A 27,226-nucleotide genomic window follows, 5' to 3' on the forward strand; every position below is an offset into this window, starting at 1 on the left:
ACTGCATTAAACTCTGCATTTAAATAATGGTAATGCCAGTTAAATCCAATTTTAGTTCTGCATGAAAATTCTAGTTCATTTTGAGTCAAAAGTGATAGCGTTAGCTAAGACACTGAAGAAGTGATGAGTATTTAACTTTTTCAACTAACATAACAGTGTGTGATGTGCAGCACTGTACAGGGAAACACAGAAAAGTACACTGTTATTTTTAAATTAATACTTTTGAGGTGAGATTAGCACCATTGATGAACAGAGAGTTCTTGCATAAAAGTAGATTTCCCCACATATAGACAAGTCTGAGGCCTGCGGATTCTCCTAGACAATTGGTAACGTACAAATGCGGATCAGAAATCAGCTTTTTCATGAAATGAAGTTCTCGGATCAATTTGCATGATCAGTGTTGCTGCTAAAGTTATTGGTTGATCTCAAATAGCAAATTAGTTAATTAGCAAACAGCTACTGCCACTTTGCTAGTCACTGAAGAGCAAACTGACTTGATTTTGACTGGGTTGCAGAATACATGTACCCTCTTAAAAGGCAAATAGATGGCAGGTTCTTAGCACAAGTACTGAAGTCCAAGCAAATTTATACCTCTTTGCTATATTGCCATGTGTTGGCCAAAATGTCTTCATCACGTGGCATAAAGGGAACATGAAACCCTTAGATGAAAATTTTGTCTCTGAGCTACCTCGCCTACTTCAACTTTGCAAATGCGTATGGAGGCTTTTTGAGTGCTGTTGCACTTGGAGGTGAGTCCAATGTGTGCTGAAGCCAATGGCAGTGGTCTGAGGCCAAGGACTGCTGGAGAAGGCGCTCAGGAAGTAGTTAGGCCATCAATGCTTATTTTCCGTCATACATGTATTGTTTAGGAGAAAACTGCAGGAATATTTTATATGGGGGGGAAGGGAAATAAAGATCTCCAGCTAAGAGAACCTTTACTTGTCAGGCGGTCCTGCTGTAAAAAAGACAACAAATAAAAAGCCACTCAAATTTTTCCATATAATTTGAGGCTGACTTACTCTATTTTAAGTTATTGTTTTCATCTTATGAGTATGATCAATGCATCAGTCAAATACACAACAGGAGTGAGTGATGTACACTGATTTGAACCTTAGTACTGTATTATTGTGAATGAAATGAAGTAAGCATGGTATCACAGAAATATATAACGTACAGCTAATATGTCCCCATTGGGTACAAAACAACTGTTTATGAACCTGATACACATCTTTAAATATGTTCACCACACCATTTTTTTATAACTAGCTGTGCATAATGTTAAACTTTGTATTTATTCTTTTTGTACAAGATGGTCCGAAATGGTCATTAAATGCATCTTTCATGGTATAAAAGTTTGAAGCAGAGAAGAAAGGTTTTGATACTTTGTTTTTTGGTCTGATTTTTGTTTTACATGGGATACAATAAATATCCAGAAAAAGACGAATGAACGTATTGCCCGGCATACAGTCCTGCTGCCTGTTCGGATGGCATTTGAACGTAAACTTTGTCTCCGGGCATCAGCTGAACAACGGCGCTCCCGGAAGCTTGGTCCAGGAAGCCTTTCTTGTACTCGTCGTAGGTGTACATCAGCGGCTCGTTGTTCTTGAACAAAGCCACCCAGACGCTGGCCCCTTTACAGTGAACGTGGTAGGCGAAGTAGTAAATCCCGGGGATCTCACAGGTGAAGATCCCCGTCTGCGGGTTGTAGTTTTGCCGGCCGTTGTAGAGGAGCTTGTCGAATTTCACGGGCACGCCGACCCGGGGGAAGGGGGTGAGGAGCTCCGCGGTGAAGGCGGGCATCTCGTAGACAACGCCGCCTTTCTTGCCCTTCTTGCCCGCGTAGCCGTAGGGGGGCTTCACACCGTCGACCCCGGGCCCCACCTCAGGCAGATACTGTCCGATGGCCGGTGGTGTGGGTGGGATGACGACGGGGGGGCCGGGGGGCCCAGGAGGGCCGGGGGGACCCTGGAGACCTGGCTGCCCGGGGGGGCCCAGCGCGCCGGGCTTCCCCGGGGGGCCTTGCAGCCCTGCCACACCGGGTTTGCCTACGCCGGGGAAGCCAGGGGGGCCGGGCAGGCCGGGTTCCCCCTTGGCCCCCGGCAGCCCCGGGGGGCCGATGGGGCCACTGGGTCCTGCAATGCCTGGGATCCCCGAGGGACCCTGGAGCCCCTGGGCACCGGGGAGCCCTGGCTCACCCTTGGGCCCCACAAGCCCTGGGACGCCTGGCAGGCCCGGCAGGCCTTTCTGACCAGCTTCACCCTTGGGCCCTGTGGGGCCCGGCAGCCCACGAAGCCCGGGGGCCCCTACTTCCCCAGGAAAACCTGGCTTTCCTGGGAATCCCTGTAGGCCTGGTTCCCCCTTTGGGCCAATAGGTCCTTGCGGCCCCACAGGTCCGCCTTCTCCTTTTGGTCCTGGGAAGCCGACGGCACCCGGGGGGCCCATGATTCCCGGCAGTCCTGGCTGTCCCGGCTCCCCTGGAGGCCCTCCCATGCCTGGTGGCCCTACATGTCCTTTCTCTCCCTTAGGCCCGAGGGGGCCAGGCAGGCCACCCACGCCGCGCTCACCTTTGGGTCCGGGAAAGCCTGGTTTCCCAACGCCAGGAAGGCCGGGGGGCCCCGGTAAGCCTGGCAAACCTTGCTCTCCTTTGCCACCCGGGAAGCCAGGTTGGCCAGGGATGCCGTCTTGGCCTGGCTTACCAACCCCTGGCAGGCCTGGTGGGCCTTGGATCCCTGGTACCCCCGGGGGCCCTTGTAGCCCTTGCTCCCCTGGGGGGCCAGGTTTACCTAGCGGTCCCTGAGGGCCTGGAAACCCAACCATTCCCGGCTTCCCAACCCCCGGCAGTCCTACTGGGCCTGGAGGACCAGGTAATCCAGGTGGACCTTTTAACCCTGGTAAACCAGGAATCCCAATGCCTTTTTCTCCTTTTGGCCCTGGGATTCCAGGGGCTCCTGGGGGCCCTTTCATCCCAGGCTCACCCTTTGGTCCTGGTTGTCCTGGTAGTCCTGGAGCACCTGCTTTTCCTATACCAGGAAGTCCATGAGGTCCCGGTGGTCCTTGGGGCCCAGGTATTCCCATGGGCCCAACCTCTCCCTTTGGTCCCATCTCCCCTCTCTGCCCCGGGGGCCCCATGACTCCTGGTTTCCCAGGCATGCCAGGCAAACCTGGCTTCCCAATTCCTGGATATCCTTGTGGACCCGGTTTTCCTTTGGCTCCTGGCACTCCATGACCTGGTAATCCTGGTGGCCCTGGTGGCCCTCTTGGTCCAGGCTCACCAGGGGGACCTTGCTCACCTCTCAGACTGAGTACCGGCATTTCTGGGTGGGGGGAGAAAAGAAAAAAAGGTGGGGAGACAGAAGGTTATTGTAATCTCATCTTTTGAAAAAAACACAAAGGCAGTTTTGAATGCATTTGTTGTGATATCTCTTGGTTTTGTGGTAGGTGGGAACATAGAGCTGCCCAGCAATTTACTGCTTGATGTTTCAGATTAAGACGATCTTCTTACTGTTTTGCATACCCCAAATTTACACACATGTGTTTTGTTTCCATGAAATAATTATTTTGCATGATCTTTGCTTATTTTCTGTAGTGTAAAGCCATTTGCACTTTACTACCGTTTTCCACATACACGTGCTCATTTTCAAGATAGCTTCCGGTAAGTGATGAAATGAAAAAAAAAAAAAAAAGTTCAACAACAACAAAAAAACACCCCCAAAATAAAACCTTGAACTTAGGGGCATTCTGCTTTTTGGTCCGTATTAGTATAGGCTAATCTACTTTTAAAACATTAGAAGGACAAAGAAGCTGTTTGATGCTTTTCTGTTACATGAGGAGTTTTAGCGTAAAAGTGCTTTTGCTAGGGGGGCTTATGTTAGCCTGATCAATTAAACAAGGTTATATCAGCCAAAAGTTTCTATGCAGGTATAATTGTATTTTCACCTAGCTTAGTTCACGTAAAAATGCTACTGGAAACCTACAGCTTTTACCTGGCATTGCTAAGCTACCAAAATTTTTTGGCCGAGCCATGGCTAATTACAGCCATCTCTATAACACTTCACAAAACATGTTGATTGTCAAAAGCCATGCTTTTACCAGTGAATGTGAACATTTAGCATTTTGGGTCAGGGTAAGGGAGCTGCTGCTTGGGAGTGGTTGTGTTGGGGGTTAGCTGGTTGCCTTTCAAACTGCAGATTTTTGTGGAAAGTGGAAAGTTTGGTTCTCCCCTGCTGTAAAATGGATGAAGAAGTAAGAAATGTGGAGTTTAGGGGAAGGGGACAGCTGAGGTTTCAGGGCAAGAGAATTAACTGTTCTTTGCAGGGCAGAACCCCTCCCTCTCTGCCCATTTTGTGTCTTATGCACACTGAAAACCTCCTTTGCTCGCAGGATGGGTGGGTTTGACTACAGTCAGTCATCATTTGTTCAGATCCTCCAAAAATAGGCCCTGAATTCTTCCATTTCCCACTGAGCCCAGTCGAGGCTGTGGTGGTTACTCCAAACCCTTAAAAAAAGGCAAAGAGTTAACCAGGGAGCCCAAGGTCAGGGAAAGGCTCACTGTCCCCACCAGGATTTTAGGACACAGAGTTCCTGATTGCCCTGTGTTTTTTTGACTTCTGTTGTTGTTTTCTTAAGGATTCTGATAATTTTCAAACCTCCTTTACTGAATACTGAAAATACTCATACCTGCAGACTTGTGCAGTAATACCCTGTACATACAATGGCTCAATTACTCCCATACATAGCTTACAGAAAAATAACTTCAGACTCCGAACGCTTCTGTGTTTTTATCTGCAAACCTGTAAGTTATAGAGTCTGGACAAAACTGTAATATTTCTATAAACTCTAAGCTGAAGTCCTGAGGCTCTTAATGTCTTATTTCGTGTCTAGTTGCTGCAGTGACAGCGGCCAGCACCTGCAGCCAGGGCCTGGCCTGTCTGCCTGGGACATGGCTTGTCCTGGTTGGAAGAGTATTCTGCAGGTGGGAGGATTTCTGAGGTTTCTCTTAGCCCCAGACGAGCACCTAAATAAACCTTCCTCCCACTGCTCCTCAGACACCCAGCCAGCCCTCCGAGTGGCTCAGTGCTGCGTCAGGCCAGCAGCAGCCCTGATCCCCATTGCTTATTTACCCAGGGCAAACAGTGCGGTGGGGAGATGCACATGAGTGTGCAGGGCTGATGTTGGCCGGACAAAGCCTACCTTTTTCTTTCTTTGGAGCCATGTCCTTGCCGAGCAGAGGCATCTGCGGGACCTCCTTCATGTACTGAGGCAGATGGGGATACTCCTTCCCGTACTGCATGTGCGGCACCTCCTTGCCCATGTGCTGCATTGGGATGCCTTCTTTGCCCAGTGGCATGTGAGGTACTTGTTGTCCAAGGGCTTGGTACTGGGGCATCTGGGGTGGCAACTGCTTGATCCCATAATAGACACCGCCCTGAATGGATCTCACCAGTTCCAAGTAAATGGTGACAGCCACCGCCAGCAGCTGCACAGGCACTAGCAGCAGAGCCATGACCTGCAAAAAAAAAAAAAAAAAAATCACCCCCCACAGTTGGCAGAAAATGTTTTTGCACTGCGCATTTTTCCCATGGTGACCAGTGTGGCTTCATGTTCTGCCAGAAACTGGGCCTGAAACTCTGCAAACTCTCTGTGGTTTATGCATCATCTTTGTGGCTGTCCATCCGATAGGCAGGCCTGCGTCTGTTTGCATTGTAAACTCTTACTCAGATGCTACCGTTACCGCAAAGGTCCTTGTCCGTATTAAGTTTTATATTAAATCTAGTTCCTCTTCTACTTTTGCCACCCCCATAGTTTATTTCCATTGTGCTGCGTGTCTTGGTAAAAATAAGAGCTGTGGTGCAGAAATTGGACTTAAGGACTGGAAATTAAGAGCAATCTGGGCTGGGCTGTTTGGGGCACACTGGAAGGAGCGGGAAGGAAACGAGCGCTCACGAGCTGCACATCTTAGCAGTGTGAACAGCAACGTTCAGACAGCAGAGGAGAGCTAATCGTGCCGGCCCTTACCTACTCGTCTCTAAAGTTCTGGCTTCTGCCCCACTGAGGGAAAGGGGTAGCTCCCAGCTCTCAGAGCTCTTGTGGTATGCTGTTTGCCACCTCAGGAAGACACCCCTGTGTTGATTATGCCCTGCCGTAAGCCCGCAGCGGTGGTTCCCTGTACAGTTTCCCTGCACAGGACCCCCTGCCTCCTACCCCCAGCTGCAATTTTGCTGCTCTCTCCCTTGTGTTGGTGCAGCGGCACATGGTTTGTGGAGCCCTGCAGCAAGCTCCTGCACAGGGGAGAGCATTTGGAGGCATGTGGGGATCTCTTAAATGTTTTTTGCCCAAAGGAAATAGATTATGAACCACACCTCTGCTGTGCTTTCCCTTGCAATGAAAGCTCAGTTCCTGTAGCTTAAATTTGCACCTAGGGCTGTGCTCTGTGGCTGCAGAACAGGCAGGGCTCCGAGTGTCACACGCTTCTGGCCAGTTCCCCAAAGCTGTATTTTAATCCTGTTACAGCCTTCAGTCAGAAAAGTAGGGCCACCTAGGGGTGGTCCATCACTGCCTCCTGGCAGATCAGCTAACTCAGGGTTTCTTGAGAGACGTTCCTTTAACTATTTTCTAAAAGTCTCCTCTGCTGCAGGATCTGTGTTCCAGAGCTTCACCAGCCCTCCTGCTACAACAGGGCCTTTTTCTTTCCCTTCCTTATCACAATGTAAGCTTGTGACTTCTTGTCCCAGTTAGTCTTCACTTTGCTTTCTGCAGTAATGGCATTAACAGCAGGTGAGCAGTAAATCAGCAGCTGGGAACTGCCTCAACAAGTGCAGATTTGGGAGCCTCCTGAGGTGGTAAGCAGACTCTCTGCAGCCTACGGTTGGATTACCTTGCAGTTTGTCCCACCACTTAGTGTAGCAGTCAAGTCACACTCTTTCAAAACGCACACGTCTGATGCCATTCACTCCCCCCTTCACCCCCTTCTGCCATTTAAAGATGCTTTAAATCCAAGCCGCACACGTGGTGAAAGCCTCTCCCCACACACTGGCAGAGCTTTGCCAAATGGCTCATCAGGATTTTTCCCCAGCAGCTGCTGAAGGGGGAGCTGGGGCCTGCTGAGCACAGGTGTAATGAGGCTGCTCCGAGGATGCATGTATTACCCCTATTGCAGTGAAACGCTTTCTCTCTTTTCCTGCCGTGGATGAGGCCAGCCCCAGTGTGAGCTTGCCTGCCCACAGGGCTGGCAGCAGCCTGGGTGCCGTGGCCTGGGCTCTCCTGCCCAGGGGACACTGTGGCTGTGCGCTGGCCTCCTTCCCCTACCTTGGGGGCTGCAGCAGGGCTGGGACTGGCAGGGTGCGCAGAGCCTGCGGGCAGAAGAACCTGAAGCTGGAGGTGCTTGTCATTCACCTTAGGGTGCTTGCAGGCAACAGCGGCACCCTGTGGTGGTTGAAGTTGGCAGTGGACATTGCCCTTCCTATGAAGGCTTCGGTGGCACATCCTTGGAGGAGTGTGTGGGCAACATGAGCAAGGTAGATGGAGTTTGGGGAAGGAAGGATAGTTATGGAGGAGGGGGCAGTAGCTAGCTTCTTTAATACCATGCGGTGTACAATGTTTTTCCTGAAAGGACCCCAGAGTATTTCAGGAGGGTGGGATGTCTGTGGGAGATGTGTGCCTGGTAGCAGAGGGTGTAAATAGGCTGCAGAGCAGCAGCAAACTTGCTGAGCTCCTGAAGTGAGTCAGTGGCATTTCAGGAATTGAACCTAGTGTTTGTGACTCACGTTTTCCCCACTAACCGCTGTGACGTTTGGTTCATGTACTGGGAGTTTTGCTGCTGAGTTTCACAGAGAAACCTCTTCTCTGACTGTTTTCTGTTATCACTGAGATCACTGATCACCGCTACCAGTGCTAATGGATGGCACCGTTAGTTTCCATTTAGATTTTTCTCCTTATCTTTTACTCTTGCATCTGTGCCTTCTAGAGCTTCAAATTCTCAATTCATTTTGCCTTAACAAAGCATTTGGAGAATGCTTCTACTAAAACATTTCTTCTTATGCTGTGAAATTTATTTCTTCTCTCAACAGAAACTAACACGACCATTACTGAAGGTGTAAATGGAGGCTAAATTAAAATTGTGTAGGAAACTGTGATTCTGATATTTTCCTGTTTTTGTCTTTCAAAACATTGTTTCCTCCAATAGCTGTTGTAGTATCGTTGTTATTCTTGAAATAACCAGGACAATGCAGATTCATGAATCTTTTCAATAATGATCCTGAATCGATAAAGGAACTAGACAAAAGATGAAATGAAACAGGAAAGATGATGAAATATTAGTGAATGAGCACTAGGTGGAGCATATGTTACACAACTGAATTTCCAGTTTCACTCCTAGAAACTTCAAGGTGTCGGATGTAACTAGCTGCCCTGTGGCAAGGAAGAACAGAGCCCAGATGGAGAGGAATTTATAAGTGTAGCTAAAACTCAAGCTCAGTTGTACATCCTTGTTCAGCGAAGCATTTAAGTGCTTCATCTCAATTGAGATTAATGTGCCCTTTAGTACCCAGCTGGATGTTTTGCTCAATTAGGGCCTTAGGATGAAGCTATTTTTGCTTAGAACTCAATGGCAATCACTTGCAAGAGCAAAGGGTCTGTGGCTCACTGATAGGTAGGTGCTAACTTACTATCCTCCTGTAGCTGCATCTTTAGTTTTAGGCGCTCTGCACTCTCACTTCTGTCAGCGGTTGCGTTCCTTTCCTTACCATAACTAGTAATTGGCCACATCTTTGCCTGTCTGTACTTGGATAGGGTGACGCTTGTCTCACTTTGCAGGGAAAATCCCAGCTACTGAAAAACTTGCAGCTTTCCCTGCATCTGTTGTAAATGAAAAGCTTTGGCTGTGTGGAGAGTGAAATGCAGTGAAAACCTTTTAAAAATATATTAGAAGACATGGGATAATTTGGGATTGTTATTAAAACCTAGAAGTACAAAAGGCAGAAGGGCAGAGCAGATTTTGAAGACTGAAGTTATTAATTTAATGTCTTGGCTGCTTTGCTCTTCTGGTGGCCAGTTATTAAACAAAAAAAAAAAAACTTCAATGGCATAAATGGAGAGAGAAATTAAAATTCCTTTGGATTTGATTTTTCTCTTTTGTTTTTATTACAAAATGTGGTTTTTGTGTTCCAGTGGGAGCTGTTTAAAATGATTGAGAAAAATTCCTATGGGGAGACACCAGTCTGTCCACAGTTCAGGGTGAACTTAACCTCCAATTGATAGCGACTGAACTGCTCTTACCCTGCCAAATATAATGCAACCCACCTGCAATTTAGCAGACGTGACCATGCAGTACACTGGGTGTTTTTGTGTGTGGAAATTTTGAGGGGACTCAGGCAAGACTTTTAAGAGAGAGGAAGGTTCCAGAAAATGAGATGATCTCACTACATCTGTGTTTCCTTTAACGTTTTTTGACTCATCATAATGAAAACAGTGTGGCCTGGAAATGGCAAATTGGTTCTAATCTATTGATTTTTGGCCTGGCTGGTGCCTGCAACTAACTTAGGTGGAAGGTGTGGGGTTATTTACTGAACAGCCTGGGACTAGCTGGGACTTGGCCGACGTCTCTGTGGAAGGAAGTCGGGGCCTCACTGGCGTCCTCGCATGAGCTACTTGCACCTGGGGATCTGCCATGGGTCACTGGAAAACGGGCAGCAGCGTTGGGGTTTGGCCCTACAGCTGGTCTCTCCTCCCTGCCCCCAAGGGAAGGAGGGATGAGACAAAATTAGCCTCAATGGGAAATGTGGTAAGGTAAGGTAGTGTGTGAGGCTCCACACCGTTAGTGCTAGCTGCCTCGCTGTGGTGGATCCAGCTGGCAGATGAGTCGGGTACTGTTGGTATAAGGCGAGCCTGCATGAGGGATTGCTAGACTCGGCCTTCAGTGTTGCAGCTCGTTGCCTGTTTCATCCTGGTCAGCTTCTCTAAAAAATTATGTATGTATGTAGAGAGGGAAGTTGAAGGTTTTTTTCCTGCCCTGCAGGTTGTTTCTGAATGCCTGGGCACATACCTGTAGTTTGAACACCTCACTAGAAGACTGTCAACATCTTTAAATGCCTAGGATCTACTGAAACTCTTGCTCTTGGTTTCTGAAAGAAGCGTACAGCTTCTAAGTATTGGAGGGGTCTAACCGAACTCATAAATAGCAAAATAGGTTTGTCAAGTGATGACAGCACTCAAGGAAAATACCAGAGTGAGGAGGAGAAAAAAATCTGTGTTGAATATGCGGCCAGATTATAAGATTTCCCACACCCCTCACCCTAATCTCAGCAATTTAGGGATCATCTCCAAACACGTTTGTGTCATATAATCCAATGAGTTTTCAAAGGTATGTGTCAGCAGAGCAGTAAGTTAGCTTTGGAATGAGATTTTCCTGGCTTTCTGTCAGAAAGCGATGGGTATGTGTCTATGTGTTATGGCAGGTAAATCCATGCATGTGTGCACCTTTGGAGAAAACGCAGTTTTTTACCTTAGCTGTTTGAATGTCTGAAGAAAGACAGAGGAAAAGTCACTGTCTTCACTTACTGCTTCAGAGTCAGTGTGTATCTCTTGCTCTAGCAGATGCAGTGTGACATGTCACTTTGTTCTGATTGTTCAGATTAAGACACGCTTCACTTTACCTAGGGTGGGGCAAGGAATTTGAGGGCAGAGGAAAATCATCCTAAACCACAGCACTCAGCTGGTTATGTCTGAATGCATGTGGTTTGCTCTCTGGGTGAGAGAGACTGCTCGTCCCTGAAAAAATTCATTTTTATGTACGAAGCTCAAGTGAGAACATTTCTCAATCATCTCTTTGGCAGAGCTTTTCTTCTGAGAAAACAAGAAAGGACCTCCCTCTGACTATCTGCAGTTGTCAGTAGAAGCTGAAGACAAAACAAAATCTACCAGTGGTCATAATCCTTAAATTAGCGTGAAGGAATAGTGGCTGTTTTAAGCTAACTGTGTAAAGAATGTATGGAAACAGTGATGTGTGTCTACATGGGACTTGAAATCATAGGTGGTCTTGCAAAGAGTGAAAGCCAAGCCTTGATTCAACAGTTGTTGCAGGGAAGTAATTGCTCTCAATTCTTGAGTTAAATGAAACTTCCTATGCCTGAGAACCTCTAAGATATTCACCCTGAGACTAAGCCTATAGGCTTAATTTTTCACATCTTGATTTTTAATCGGTGAATTGCTGCGATTCTGTGAAGATGCATGAGGCATGACGAGTAGATCTCAGTGACCTGAACTCCTCTGCCCTGCAGGTACCTTCTATGGGAGCTACCTAAACTTACAGGGACCCATTTCCTGCTGCACAGAGGGGCCGGACTTGCTAGTTCTCAGGTTTCTGCATGGAAAAATGACTATTGCTAAACTCGTGAAACAAATTGTAGTGACTCTGAAGAGTGTGCGTTCAGAAGGCTACTAAAAGCATTTGGTGGGAAAAGGCAAAATTTTCTATGAGGTTTTTTGCTCGAGATCAAATGTGGATAGCAATATTCCTCTCCTGGAGTATCCTTAGTAACTGATCGTACTATTACCAAGTATCTAAAACGGTGTATCCAGGGGTGGCTCTTAGCTTGGGGATAGAGGGATCCAATCCCCCCCAAACTTTATAAACATCACCACAATCTTTTTGTCATGTAGTGACATGCAGGGACAGCATAACGCAATGGAAATAAAAACAGCTTGTTACAATGTGTGAGGAATAACACGTTACAGAGAGCTTGTGGCTTTAGACTCTCAGTAGCCCTCAGTAGAGACTTCCCTTGGTATCCCCAAGCTCACAGACAGAGGTATGGGTCCACGCATACTGAGTGCAAAAAAGTGCTTGTAAGAGACAGCTATAAAGTCTGCAACAAGGTAATGACTGTTTTTGCTGTCTTCATTTTTAGCATTATTTTGATAACAAACAACCTACACAGTTTGTTTTGCACAATATTTTTCCCTTAACCCCCCTAGGTGTTATACAAGCACACACGTGCATGCATCTACCATAAACTTTCTTGGTTAGAGTCCCACCAGCTGAAAAGCAATAGCTCCACCACCAGGCATTTGTAAGGTGTTTTGCATTGGTAAACTAATTATGTAAGCCAGCTAGCCTTCTCCAAAGAAATTTGGTGCCAGCTGGTAGGAGCAGCTATAAAGAAGGAGCATCAGATCAAGGCCTTAGTTCATGTATTTCCACTTCATGCTAATAAGTAACTGGAGTGACTTCCATGGGGGGATGTCTTTATACACGAAAAGTCAAGCACATGGTGTTTTCACTCTTGCAAGCAGTGCAGTAATGCATAAATGACTTGGGTGGTGATCTTTCTAGTAGCTCATGGTTGTTCAGTTTTCAAAGGCATAATTTCAAAACTTAATTTCACTTAAAATTAATCTCTGCATCACAGAGCTCCTTTGAGGACTAATTTGTCAGTCTCTGAGTACCTTCTGAAGGGGTCTGAGGACACTCTGTACTGCATGGAGACTGAACGTCTAGGAGGGAACTCGTATTTCCAGAGGGGTGGAAAAACCCAGCAACCTTCTACTAGCCAAATAACTTTGTATTTGCTCACTGCTTTTGTTGCCATTTATTACACACGTTGCCATTTGAATGAAAAGCACTCTGTCTTTCTGTGCCAAACAAGACTTTGTCACTTGGACATGTGTTTTCAAATTTGCAATCAAATTAATTAAACTCTTAGTTTAGGGGTTTTCTTTTTGAAAGTTCGGCACTAATCCTCATTTTTAAAAAGGAAGGCAAAAAAAATGCAACCGGACAGAAGTTGGCTGTGTAAGTTAAGCACTTTCAAAACACAAAATGAGACTAGCTGCATTGAATTTTATTTTCAGCAGCAAAGGATGCAAGGATGGTGAGGAAGAGAGCAATCTCTGTGCTAGGGCTTAGTCATGCTTTTAGGAGAAAATGGTTGTTCTGTGCCTGACTTTAGCCCAAGCAAGTTTGGGATCCTTCAACGTTTTACCTTTAATCATGCCTACAGTTGCATTGAAGGTAATACCCGTTTCTTTAGCAGGCAGCTAGTTTGCCTTACTAGTGGATCTATAATGGTCTGTATATGCAGTAGGAAAGAGAGGTCGCGGCAAACTAGGATTGATGTTAAAGGTAATCCTGTGTTCTTGTCTCTTGTGAAACTCGTAGAGTTTCGGGAATTTTTTCTCCCTCCTTTTCACTGCCCCCTCCAAGGAAACAAAGTAGTGTTGAGTATCTGTGTTCAATTTAGATTACCAAGAAACAGCTATTATTCAGTATGTTAAAAGTAAATCAAATCATATTTTGCTCCAGGTCTAACAACTGTAACTGATTATCATGTGGTATTTAGTAAATCTAAGACAGTCATAACCAGGATTGTCATAATAAACGTTTTTAAATGCACACATGCATAAACCTACTGCTAATAGGGAATATTCAACATGTGGTGGATGCCTATTTCTATTTTTTTAATTCAAAATGGTGCCTAAAGTTACTTTCCTAGAGAAGTATGAAAACATCTAAAATAAATGGTTTAATCTTAAATTGATAAATAATAACCTAACTTTGGCTTCAGTGATAATTATGTGGTCTTTTCTTGCGATGCTGGGGGGATATCTCTATTCATCTTTGGAAATGAATTCGCAAATGGATAAAACAACTGCCTCTACCCCAGTCTTCTCCAAATGCATTTTTCATGTGCTCAGATTGGATGGTCACCTAACTACCCTTATGAAAATGGTACCCCTAATTTCCTCTGCTGCTTACTTCCAAAGAGCATATATGCATGCGTGTCTGCCTCTACATGTATACGAACACACTTGTCTATCTGCATACACTTACAGACAGGTGTAACTGTATAAGAAAACATAAATCTCAGGGCTGGTGGCAACCATGATGAAAAAGGAGAAATTAGGCCATGCAGACCTAATTATACTGTCTGTAGCCTTCTCACCACGGCCAGCCTGCTGTGAGCGCACCTATGTGCATCCAGGCAGGCATCACCACCTCTCTGAGCACACCTGGGCATGGTTATTTTGGCATCTCCAGACGCTCTGAGTCTCAGGCACAGAAACGCTGAGCCCGAGGTCCACGATGATGTTCAGATTACCGATTCACGCTGACCCTAGTAATTGATTTCCATTAGTCTCCTAAATATCTTTTGAGGATCTGGCCCAGAAGCTGTTTGCTGGAAAATGCCTGAAAGCTTCTTGCAGTCAGACCGCAGGGGGCTGTGACAAGGACAAGCAAGTTGGGCAGAGCCGGCTGGGTGACCGCAGTCCCTAGGGCTGAAGCTTTTTTTTGCGTAGTGGCATGTATTTGCACAAATTGCCATTTGACCTCAGGGTGGGGAGGAAGACCCAGCCTAGTCAGTGGACTGTTTGCAGAAAAGCATGCAAGTTTAATTATAGGATTAGAATTAATGGTAGGTACAATTTAGCAAATATCTGCCTTTCAATACGTTCTCCTGTTCTCTACCATACAGTACACCCTTTTCCTCTGCCTGATGCTCTTTTCTGAGCAGTTTGCCTGCAGTCTCAGTGGAAGATGGCTTTAATGGAGGCACTTGAATGACTGGCCACTCACTCCCCATTTAGATGTATGAGGCACGTAGTCCAATGATTCAGAACACACAAAGTGATCAAAGCATGGCGCTGTCTGTCTGCTTATCAGCACGTAATCGCTCCTCTGGCGCCGTGCCTGGCACTGGCAGCCGAGGCGGTCGAGCACAAACTGTTTACTTAATGTGTGAACTGAACTAAGCTCTCCTCCAAAGTGATGTTGCTACTGAATCCTGCAGAAGAAGTTCCCATGGGGCATGGTCACTGACACCATCAGAGGAATTTGCCTTATCAGATGTAACAGATTTGCTCTGTGTGGCCCACTAGCAATGAGTTGCTCACTAGCGTTTTCTTGGAAATGCTTTTATAGTCAACCAGCAGTCTCCTGGGGAGCATTGTTAGTTTGGGGATTGTTTGGATGAAAAGGGCTCACATCTGCTGCCAGCTCCATGCCCCAAAATAAATGCAAAGACAAACAACTGGAGGCACATTTCAGACTGTAAAGTGCTTGATCTAGTAGGCTGACCTCTAAGTGTCGATAACAGACGATGGTGATTACTGGTTGCGAAACAGTGTGGACAAAGAGCTACAGGCAGTCTTTAGAAACCTCCCGTCTCAGCTCTCACTCATCACTCTTGGTCTTACTCTGCCCCAAGATAGGTTTTGCTAGCAGCGTGCAGTAGAAGTCCCTATTATTATGGTATAATGATTTGTGAAGTGTATCACTGTATTTTACTATACTAATACAAAGCACTGTGTCTAGCACGCCTGCTAAAAAATTACACTTACTAGTAAAAGCATAAATAGTTTCCATTTCAGCATCTCTTGGTCTAGCCAGATACAGCTTTGTGGACAAGTCACAAATTAGCAAGTGGCTGTCAATGAGAAGTGAATAATCTGATGTGGAAGTAACCAAGGGCACAGTTTAGCGTTACACTTGATCCAGGTTAGCTGTGTATTGCTGGGAACAGAGGTATGCTCTCTGCCTTTTTTCCCCCCATTTCTTCATCCTTTGCAGTATATTCTGATGTTTGCACTGGCTCTGGTGACTTTTGTTCTGAGGAAAGCCTTCTTTTGGTGGGTTAGCTTTGAGGTGAGTAAGTGAGATGCAAAGGCGGGGGAAGGAGATTGTCACCTTCTGAGGCAATTAAATCAAATTAAATATAACCTGAAACTTCGCTGCAAATACTTAGAAGTGATAGAGAATCTTCTTCTAAAGGCTATCTGCCAGTTTTACTGCTCAGAAAACTTTTAGTTGCTCATTTGAATAATGAAAGCATTGTACTGAAAGCCAAATATATATACTGAAAGCCAATATATTATTTGTGAAGGTGCCTTGAGTCCTAAAGAACACGAGGTCAACTCGGGCTATATATATGTTATGTTCTAACATAGACTGGTTTAGGGTTTTCTTGTGTGTCTCGAAGAAGAATGCTTAGAGGGGGAATACTGCATAAGCTAGCAGCACTCATTATGTTTAGGAACGCTTACAAGTGTATGCAAAGATCCCATTCATTAACGTTAGCAAGACGCAAACTAGTACTTGAGTAAGTATTTTTCTTAAACGCACTCCTGTGAAGTGGCAATGGAGGGGAAGCTCCTAATTATAAAAGTACCTTTGGTAATGACAATAATCTATCTTTTTTTTGACATCTGTAACAATCATCTAGCTCTTTGTTGGAATAAACATAGGGTTAGGAGTACAGGTATCTAGAATTCATGTAGGTTTGATTCCTGCCCCCTCCTCCCCCTCCCTCCCCCCTGACTAGCTAAGCTATGCTTGGCACCACACCTGCAGAGACTAGGCAAAAGTGGCCAGAAACTGGTTTTGTGCATCTTTTGCTCTTGAGGCTGTGACAAATACTATTTCAGTTGCTGCACGAGGCCTGACCTGCTGTGCATGGCCCGGCCGCCACCCTCGGGCAGGCTGTGACACACCTGGATGGTGGAGCTACGTGCACACAGCTGCAGCTCCTGCCCTTAACAACAACGTATTGGAGAGATGTGGGTTACCTATGTGGGCTAATGCCACCAGAAGAGCGGAGTGCACAGGGCTCCCTGCGGTGGCCTGATGTCCTGTGACGTTTGCTCCGGCATCTCTCAGATCCCTGTTAGGGGCAGGAGGGCTGATCCTTTTGAAAGGGGTTAGTTTTAGTCTCTTTATTATCAGTGATGAAACAAGGAGTCCTCTGATGTTTAGAACTAGAATTCCCCTCTTTTTAGCAGTGCACGCATACTGAGTCAGTTGAAGTGCTTTACGGTGGTCTAGAGGGAAGCGATTAATCCCTGAGAAGGCATCAAGATCTCAGTCTCATTAGGAAAAGATTTTGATTTTTGGGCAGCTAGCTCTTTGGTTGACGTCTTTGTTACAGAGAAACGTCATTTCATGTGCCCCTTCATAGTGATTGTACTTTAGACTTTGCAACCTGGACAGCATTTACTTTAACAATCCTGGGAATTCTTCAGCTATAAAGCAAGAAATCTGTGCAAGAATCTGAAGTACTTTGTTTCAAATGAAGATCAAGCCATTTATTGTTCTCTGTGACTCCGTTGCAATCCCGAGGCGTTACACGTTGCCTTCTTGCCATAAAATTTGCTTGATTGCTTCTTTCTGAAACTGGCGAAACGCAGCCTTGTCTGTTCGTTTTCTCACTTTGATGGTGTAGAAAACGTGTTTTCTTTGCTCTTGCCCTCATGATGCTTTTTTTTTTTTTTAATAAAAGCAAAAGGCTTTGGAGATTCTATTTCAGAGAGGAATTGTTACCACCTATAACGTTTCTGTTCACTGTGCTCTAATGAGCCTGTCGAGAGAGCAGCTTCTCTCCTTTATTCTCCTCTGCTGTGTTCCGACTTTACAGCTCCTCAGAATCCCAAAGCCCCAGTCCGAGGGAGATAAGACAACAACTTTAAAGAGTCTGCAAAATCTTTTTCTTGGGAAGAAGAAAGGGGTGTGGGGGGGAAGCTATCTCAGACTTTTTTTTGGGGGGGGGGGGAAGGATATTTGCCATTAGAAAGAAAGATTCCTGCCCTTTGCATACATTCCCTACCTTTGATCAAACGGTGGAAGAAATTATCTTGCTTTAGAAGGTTAAACGTACTAGACTACTCCAGCCAGATAGAAATCAGTGGAGGATGTTTTAAAATTATTTAGCATCAGTTATTTTGCTATTTTATTGTCAAATGTTACAGATATTGTCATACTCGTTAGGATGTGCCGATCTTGGTTGTGACCTGACACTGTTCCTTTCACACAAATCAAGCAGATGCTATCTTATGATCCTATTTCCTAAAAAGGTAATTTTTTTTCATGCTATCTGTTTCAATGAAGATAAAACAGCAACAAAAGCCAAACACATTTGGTTAAAACTATTTACAAACTGGGCTCTTAAGTTTTTAAGGGCATTTGTTCTGTGGGCCATATCATGGGCTGACAAACTGCATGTTGCTGGATCTTTGACAGTGGATCTACAGATGTAAATCTCTTATGATCTGGGTGCAAACACCACCAAAAAAATCGAGTATCCTCTTTGCTGCCACCACAGCTGAACGGCATACATGCTGTGTCATATCAAATAGATCTGCCCTTAGAGACCTTCTGTCTTTCCATCTTGCATGGCGGGTAAAACTGTTCTTATTTAAGTACATTTAATCACGCAACCACTTGACTAGATAACAGGCAGAGACACAGAGTGAAATAGTTGTTACTTGTTAACACATACAGACCCTACACAGAGGCCAGGCCTTTTCTCAGTCTACAAATGCAGAAATAAAGGTAGCTTGACACCATCAGACAACTTGCAAGCTGAGTTTTGAAACACACCCTACAGGTTTGAGTCAGTGAATACTAATAGGAAATATTTGGCTCGTCTCTCCAAAGCACAGCAGAGAAAAAGAATAGTTCTGAGACATACTTTTTTAAAAAAGACAAAAACACTTATCCTGGATCCATGCAAATACTCACTGTCCTTTAAAAGTTTGTGCAGACTAAGAAATCGAGTTGTGGTCAGATTATCTTTTCACAGAAGTCAATATATTGACGGGAATTTCTTTTGGGATGGATCCCAAAGATGCCATGAGACAGAATCTGCTTCCTATATGTGATCCAATGTGCTTTGGTGAGAAGCACTTGGAATTACTGTGGCTTTCACCCTGGAATAACCCAACTAAGAGCTGAAGGAAATCAAAGCCAAGAACTGAACAGCTAATACTATCACTCACTTAAGTTTCCCAGGTCTGCTCCAAGAGAAACAACATAAAATTGCACTCATCATAGCAATTTGGACCCATGAACACTGGTAACTCTAAGATGAACAAACATAAAGGCGATAAAACAGGTCAGTGCTCAGCTCTTCTGTTTAATTTTCATGAAATGTCTGCAGCAGGAATCACCACTTGCATTTCCATGCTATCGCAGTCAGGACGAAGGACTACTCCAGCGGTGAAGGGCTGAGGAGCCTGTCGCTATGCAGCTTCTAAATTGATTCAAACTCTGACCTTATCCTCCCTGCAGCTGCCTGCAGCATTACAAAGCAGAGGTGGGTTTTGAACCACTCAAGGACATAGCATTGTAGAGGGGAACTAGAGCACTTCAGCCCATAATCCAAGTCCCCAGTTAGCTGTTGCCTAGGCCAGCAGGCACCTAGTCCTCCGCGAGGGTTGTTTGGTCCAAATGCCCAAACCTTTCTTGGTGTAGGGAGCGGACCAGAGGCTCCAGTTGCCTGCTGAGCGCTTGGCCGGCTTTGAGATGAAGTCACGTTTCCTCTTGTCCTCCCCAGGCCTCCTTGCATGTGCTGTGTGCACTGTGCTCGCCACCCACCTCCTGCTAGCGGTCAGCCACAGCCTGGTGCCCAGCACATGGTGAGGAGGTAGGAAACGTGCGCTTGAACTCCCTTTGATAAAGGGCAGGCTTAACCCACTCTTCTACAGCTTGAGTAAGTAACTGCTCCAGCTGCTGATGGCTGCTTAGCTTTAGAAAGAAAAAAATTGGCACCCACCTTCAAAAGAGGATTTGGGGCTGTGAGCTAAGAGGAGAGGGACTTGCATCTGTGTACTTCCTTCACCAGAAGGTGCTTAAATCCACAGGAGAGCTGGGGTTTAGGATGAGCTGCAATCTTCAGCTTTTCCAATTTGGCTGGCTTAGGCAGCTCCCCAAACAGCGGCTTTTGTGAATCCCCCTCTGAGGCACTTAACTCTCCTTAGGTACATATATGGAGTCTAGGCACCTAAAGCAGGCACGTGGACTCCATTAGGGGGCCAGATGCGCACATCCCTTCGTGGATTAGGATCTGAAAGTGTCCATATCTACTGTTGCTAGTCAACTAACACCTCTATCTTCCCTGCCCGGTCCTCCTTTTTATTTTAAACCCGGATTTTTTTGAAGCAGGTACCTGTTTTTTTGTTTGTTTTTTAATTCTTCTATCTGTTCAAAGGAGTGGTTGAAGCAGGTGCTAGCTATTTCCAGGATGATGCAGCTAAGACAACAGTGACTACCTTCATAAAATCTGGAGTTACAAAAATCAGTGCACTCAAGTGAAATCACATTCTTCCACGCAAACTTTCTCCACCAGGCTCTTACTAGTAGGTTCACTGCTATGTACAGTCCATGCCTTAACCAAAACAAAAGCAAATCTACTGAGCAGATATTTCACTAGGAAGGAAAAGTCTTATTTCTCCAGAAAGGAATGGATATCAGCAATACTTAAAATGATGTTTTTATTTTTTGGTGGGATGGAAGATCTATTTCAATTCTCAGTTACTTTTGTCTTAGGTCAAGAAACTTACATTTTCAAATGTTAGCAGAAATCATGTATTCTTAATAAAATATTTCTGGTGTACTTTGTGAAAGACTTACTTAACGATCCTAAGGAAAGAGATAATCCATAGTATAGCCCACAGGCTTGGAGTTTGCTTAGAGAGCCTTTTTTAGGGCTGAGCTATATGCCCTGAAAATTGCTGCAAAATTCTCAATAAATTAAATAAGAGGGCGATTAGATCCTGCAGGACTGAGCTCCTTGAAGGACCACGCTTATGTATTAAAGTCATTCAGGGACTGATGTTTCCGACAAAAGCGTTTGCAGTTTTGTGAGCTCCAAAAACTTTTGAAGTCTCATTTGGCAGGGGCCAGTGCTTGCTGCCAGGTGCAATTTAGGCTATGGTTAGGGGAGGGGCACTTTATTGGTGAAGGATTACTGAACAGCAATATGCTTTTAACTGAGAAGCAGCCACATCAGCATATTTGAGCACTGCGCTGGGGTAGTAAGCCCCTGCCTGCACGCGTGCATGCACACACCCCCACGCATGCACACGAAACAAGCTGTAACAGTTAAAAAAGGATACAAATAAAAAAATCAGAAACTCCTAAGTCAGCTTTGTTGGTATTACTGTGTCTCTGTTAGCAGCTTCTGCTGGCGTAGCATGTGACGCTGCTGGCCAGCAGGATTGCAGAGCCGAGGCTTTGCTGCAGTCTGGAGGAAAAAGTGCCTCGAAAAAAGCTGGGATAAGAGCTGAGGGGAACATGTGAAGGAATCAACTGAGATACTGGAGATTTAACAGCTATCTGGTTAGAACTGAGCTGTAATCTAATTTCTTTCCTCCTCATTGATTTAAGTTTTAATAACAAGTGAGCAGTGATTGTTCTGGCCAAAAAACTGAGAGTTGTTATAATCTGTGGGATTGTACGACATCCATGTTTGCAATTTGTAGCTCTTTGTTTTGATGCCTTTTCCGTCATAAGTTATTGAAACCAACATTACAGAGAGGGGAAGTAAGGCAAACTTCTGCGGAGTTCTCCTCTGTTCTTTTAAAAAATAGTAGGCAAAATATAGAAACTACTGCCACGTGGCAATGCCACTCCTTTTAAATGCAGTTTTGGAAGGATACATTTAAAATAGTAGCTATAGAAACATCTTCTTCTCTTTCTTTTTACCCCAAAAGGCATCACCAGTGATCAAAGTCACTGAGAAAATAAAAAAAAAAAAAAAAAGAGCAACATCTTTCATTTTTGAGAGTTTTGTGTCTCTTGTCTTTTTAGGCTGCAGTTTGTCTAGGTCTGGGATTATCTATTAATGTGTGTTTCTACAAATAACATAAATCACCTTTGAGAACTGCTTTTAAATTCTACCCATGTCTCTCCTTTTTCTGAGTTCCTTATTTTATTACTCTTCTCTTTATGACTAAGAGCTATATCTTGTTTTATCCTTTCTTGTACTTGAATTTATTCCCTAATAATGAGGAGTCTCTTAACAGTGGTCAGCTGAAAACAATTTACATCACTGATATTAAGCTAATGATTATGTACCATTATATCTCCGATTTGGAATGAAACCCTCATCTTCATTAAATGTGACACATGAGATATACTTGCCTTCAAAGGATTAAGACATACCAAATAATCCAGAGCAAGCAGAGATATTTGTGCTTTCCTCCTTTCCTCTCCACTTGTAATAATCCGTATGTTGCGACCATACAGCACTGGTATGGCATTCATAATATATTGATAGCTGCTACAGAAAAGAAGATAAGGCTACTTATTTTTTACTTGGTATTTCCAAGTTATTAATGCAACACTGTTGAAGAATTTTCCTGGCTAGTTTTTCCTTGATACCTTCCTATCTTTAGGCTGGAGAAAGCTTAAAATGATTGTCTAAGCGTAACGTTTTATGCATCCTCTGACTCTGTAGAGGTTTAGTAATTCCCTTTGCAAGATCTGTGACACAGAATACAGAAATCTAAATAGACATTAAGGAAAATTGTATGTGGTGATGACTTTAACTTTGAAAAACTTGTATCCTATCAGCTCTTGTGCATCAATTACATTGGTAAATATTTATTTTTAAAGTAAAAAAGTAAAAATAAAAATCCTAAACTTCAGTAATTCAGGCTTCCACAGTTGTTAAAAAAAAAAAAAAAAACTGGAACAGATTTTTCTCAAGTGACTCTGTTACATCCATCTGACAACTAGCAACATTAGAAGCTTGTGAAATTCAATAATCGGGGAACTGGTCACTTATGCAGATGGGTAATTTGACATTTATTTAGATAATCCCATCAATTTTTAATGAAAACTATAACCTGTATAAAGTTTACTAATTGTTAAATGTTTTGTGACTCTTAACCCAGATATTTATATACTCGGACAGTAGACTACGACCTGTTTTCCTTAATAAAAAAAAGCACAATGAGAATTTTGCTCAATTAATAACCGTAGAATTTGGCTGAGTGTTATTAAATTCTTGGCAGTAGGAAAAACTGGGCTTTCCAACAGTAAGTGCCAATGCGAAATATTTTGGCAAGGAACAAATGTCAGTTTAGATCTAAGAAATTCCCATTTTCAGGCAGTAAAATTGGAATTGGTCTGGTTTGTATTAGCATAAAGGTATCCAAACTCTGGTGTACTACTGTGTAGCTAAGTAAACAGGTATCTATTACTGGCCCAAATTCTGTCCTCATTGACTGCACACAACAACACATTGACTGCAGCGGAGCTAATTCGGTTTTATAACTAGAATAACCAGTATCACTGTGTCCTGACTTTTCCATGTGCTCAGTTTATTGACAGCAGTATTCTTCTATTGTAGAAATGATCACAGTGGTTAAATGTATGTTTTGAAGTGAGCAGCAGTGGTTGTTAGAGTCCATTTTACTGCATCGCAGCTCTCTAATGAGGACGTTTAATAGGATGTCACAAATGAATAACTTTACCTGCCTAGCCCCCTCTATTTTAGGAAAAGAAAATTTCCTAAGATAGATGAGCCGGAGGATAAGTAGGGGAGTTACTGTCCTTTAATTTTTGTTTTAAAGATAATACTCTCCACTTGTTTTTCTTCTTATCGTTCTTTTCATTGACTCAACACTATCCCCAGTTCTTCTTGGAATTTAGGCTGGAGATCTGAGGAGAACAGACGTTATTTCACATATCTGGTATCATTTTTTAATTGGTGACAAAAATCCCATTTAATTAAATGAAGGCAGCCTTTGGATATCTCTGTTGATATCTAGTCCTACAGGCAGTAGGAGGAGGGAGGAATCTATAAAGTAAATCTGTCAGATTAAAAATACATATTTAGGTTTGGACTTGACTATTGTTTTACAAGGAACTCCCAAGAAAACACACATATGGATCCCATTTCCTGCAGAAGTTTGCTTTAAACACTCACAGAATCAGTGCGTCGTACTTCAAAGGGTTCTTAGTTTAGCTAGAAGTTGGGCTGTAAATGTTCTGTTTGTATCATTCGCCATGGCTTAGCTGATGGTGATATCAGCCAACCCACTTCATACCTGCGGAAAAGACTACTTCTCTTTGGCCTGTGACAGAGCTCTGCAGGCCAAGTGTCAGCCCTGCAATCAGGTCTATAAATCTTTGAGATTATTTGTGTGTTGGAATTTCTCTTGCCCTTGTGATGAGGAAATAATTGGGCTGCAGAACTCCACCAGTACATTTGAAGTTCATTGAATTTTATTCCCTAACAAAAGCATTATTTTGTAAATGGAAAAAAAGTATAAATGTAAGCAGATAAATATGTTTTTGATATTTGGACCCATTTAATTATATCATTAGTTTTGCCAAATAACATGACATGGACAAGTTAGATTTTAGCTTCTTTATAATTGAACCAAAGTGATTGTGTATGTTGTGTGCTGGCTTTGATCTTTGTCCAACCAAAGAAAAATGGTGCAAAAAAAGCATGGGAGGACCCATAGCTTCTAAATGGGTTAAACTCATTACAAAAGACACTTTAGACTTAATCATTGTTCGCTCTGGTTGACGCTTGGTGATGATGCCTCATTGACTCAAAGCAATGGTCCTGAATACTTGTAAAGAATTGCAGTGGTGCTGTATTTCTTTTCTTGTAAATATAATATAGATGATTCTCAAGCAAGATACAATTTGAAGGTTGCCACGTTTTAAAATGCACATCTATGACCTTGCTCAGCTGTGTGCTGCCAAAGCGCACTCATTAGAAATGAGCTGAGGTGGCAGCGTCCAGGTCCAGAAATGCCAGAATTCTTTACTGCAGATATAATGCAGACTCCCATAGCTGCTGTCTCTGAAATGTGGGGCTGACGATCTGAATCAAAATGATGAAACATGCACATGCTGAAAGTTTGCTGTTCTTCTTTCTCTCCTACAATGCTGGAGGCAAAGGGATTAGAAACTAATAATTGTGAAATACTGTTCCTGCCTCCTATGAGGGCACCCTACCCCTTGAGAAGTAAGGAAATATCTAGCTGGTGCTTTTTCCCGAGGAATTCCTAAGGATAGACTTAGACACACCAGTGTCTCTGAAAAAGACCAAAGGAAGACTATAAATTGTCTGGTTCTGCTGAGTTAAATGATGGATTGGCTCTGGGGAAAGCTCCTGCTTAGGACTTGAATCCTGCCAGCTTAGTCACAGGCTGGGGTTATGGTGTGGGGTGGCAGATCTCTGGCCGTGATTGCTGGCCCGTATTTCCAGACACTGGAGTTCAAGCAGCAGACCCATGTGTTAAAAGAACTAGAGATTAGTAAATAGATGTGTAAGATTGTTCAAAGCCCCTTCTATCTCCCTGGGCAAGTTACTTAGAGCATCATTTTACTCTTCATTATGGAAAAGGCAGGTATGATCCACCAGCCCCTCTTCACATGTGTATGTATCATCTACTACTGCCCCTCAGCTCCTACTTTTTTGGCATGTTCTAACCCCCTGCACCCAAGTCTCCCTCCCCTCCCCTTAGCATTACAATTTGTACTGGAGAAGGAAAGGAGCAATTAAGAGAAGCAAACCAACAGCCAGTGGAGTTTCTTGAGGCTTCTTAAGGTCCCTCAGCTCACACACCTCGTTTATAGCTCATCTAGAGTTCAGGACTCTAGATGGGCTTGACAGTGAAGGAGCAGAAATAATTTGGCAAAATGACCTGCTCTGAGCATCAGGATGCCGCAGCCTGACTGCCTCATGGTACCCATGCTACCTGGTTTAAAGTTAGAACTTGGATATATCTGCAGTACATTGCAATTGCTTCTGGGACTGCTGTATAGATATTGCCATGCTTTGCCTCTCTGCCTCGATTCCTCATCTGTAAAATGGGGTTAAACTCCCTTGTTTAACTCTGAGTGGTCTTGTAAGGAGAAGTATGTTACGCATTTTATTGAGAGCTGTAGAATAAGTAATCCATCTTCTCTTATCGTCCTCATGTTCATGCATGTGTATTATGCTAATTTATGGAGAAAAGAAACTTTTGTTGGCATCGGCTCTTTATAGCTGCTACATTGCTTCTCACAGAATCTCCAGCCCCTGCGGCTGACTCTGTTGACACCTGTCTGTGAACCTCTAACGTTAAATAAAACTACAGAGAGACCATGAGTCGGTCTTGATGACCAGACGCATTTATTCACGTTCTCTTCAGGGCTATTAGACCCGAAAGAATCAAGTTTCATCAAAATGTATTTGTCAAGAAGATGGGCCCTCAAGATAAACAGCATAGCTGCGGCCAAAAAAGAAGTTAAAACAGGACATTCTCTGCACGTGGTTTGTTTAAGCAAAATCAGATGGATTTGTCTCTGGGGACCCTGGGATTGGAGCTGCTTTTTTCATGCTGGGTGCTGTATTTTCTCTGCTCTTTTTTCTGACTTTACTTTTGTATATATGATAGTGTCTAAAGTGATTATTCATGTTACTTGTTCCACTTAATCCATGTAAATTACAACTTTATTTGCGGTTCATATGAAATTATGGCTACTACCCACAGTTTTTCTGAAATCCTCAGTGTATTAGACAAATTCTCTGTGCTATTGCTTCTCCTGCATTCATTGCTTGGTCTGAACAAATGCAGTGCATCAACTCTGTTTAAACCCCCCCACAGGCATCCCCTGCCCCCTTGCCTTTAATTACAACAGCTTTCTTGAACACTTGGTTTTTCAGTCTAGATGCCATGAAAAGATGGAATAGTACTTTATAATGAAAGGGATGCATTTCTTTGTCTTCACATTACCTTTTACTCTGGTCTGGACCACTATTTGGTATGTTTTGGTCCAGCCTGAACTTAGTTTGCTTCTGTAAGGCACCTATTAACTTCAGTTTTAAAATCACCAGCAAAACCTTCCTGTTTTTTTTTTTGGTAGAGATGTGCCAATTGGAGTAATTTCCAGAAATGTTTCTCTCCTAGAAAAATGTGTGCTTTACTGGAAGAAAAAAAAAAAAAAGAAAAAAGTTTCCTTTCAGTATGACCTACTCCTTTTTATCCTTTTGATCAGAACCCTGCAAGTCAGAGACAAGATGAAAGGTTTAGGCCCTGATAGTCAACTCTGAGTAGGATAATTTGGGAGAACCTTCATTTATATTGATGGTGTTGTCTCTGTATAACATTGGGGTAACATGGCTGAGCAGGGACACCAGCTGCTCTTTGTTGGAAGCTAGTTCATCTCCTGAAAAACAACTGCAGACCCTTCCTTATTGTCAACTTTCTGATATGGCACTCAGTGAGACTAAAAGTCATGAGGAGAAAGGAGGTGAAGCAGGGAAAGAAGCATTGACCAAAAATCACATTAGCCTGGTGTGAATTAGTCCATTAAAAAGAGAAAAGAGCGCAGTAAGGGTTGGAGGAATTGTTTGTTTTAACTTTGTTTTTGATCGCAGAAGTCCTTGTCATGCTGCAAGAAGCCCAGTTCCGCTGCAGGAAGAAATGAAACAAAACAAAACAAAACAGG

General features: G+C 43.8%; 1 protein-coding gene across 5 annotated transcripts in view; it reads right to left on the reverse strand.

Annotated features, from left to right (window-relative positions):
• Positions 1-1,369: 1,369 nt before the first annotated feature.
• The window catches only part of COL8A1 (collagen type VIII alpha 1 chain), a 106,363-nt gene continuing 80,506 nt past the window's right edge, over positions 1,370-27,226 (reverse strand). For all 5 annotated transcript variants that reach the window (XM_068959915.1, XM_068959938.1, XM_068959931.1 and 2 more), the window contains 2 exons: positions 5,191-5,506; positions 1,370-3,314 (listed from right to left, as the gene is read on the reverse strand). In XM_068959915.1, coding sequence (XP_068816016.1) covers positions 1,408-3,314; positions 5,191-5,503 — 2,220 coding nt within the window. In that variant the 5' untranslated portion in view covers positions 5,504-5,506 and the 3' untranslated portion in view covers positions 1,370-1,407. The remainder of the gene's footprint in view (positions 3,315-5,190; positions 5,507-27,226) is intronic.

Source organism: Struthio camelus, chromosome 1 (assembly GCF_040807025.1).
Source record: "Struthio camelus isolate bStrCam1 chromosome 1, bStrCam1.hap1, whole genome shotgun sequence".
NCBI classification, from domain to species: Eukaryota; Metazoa; Chordata; class Aves; order Struthioniformes; family Struthionidae; genus Struthio; species Struthio camelus.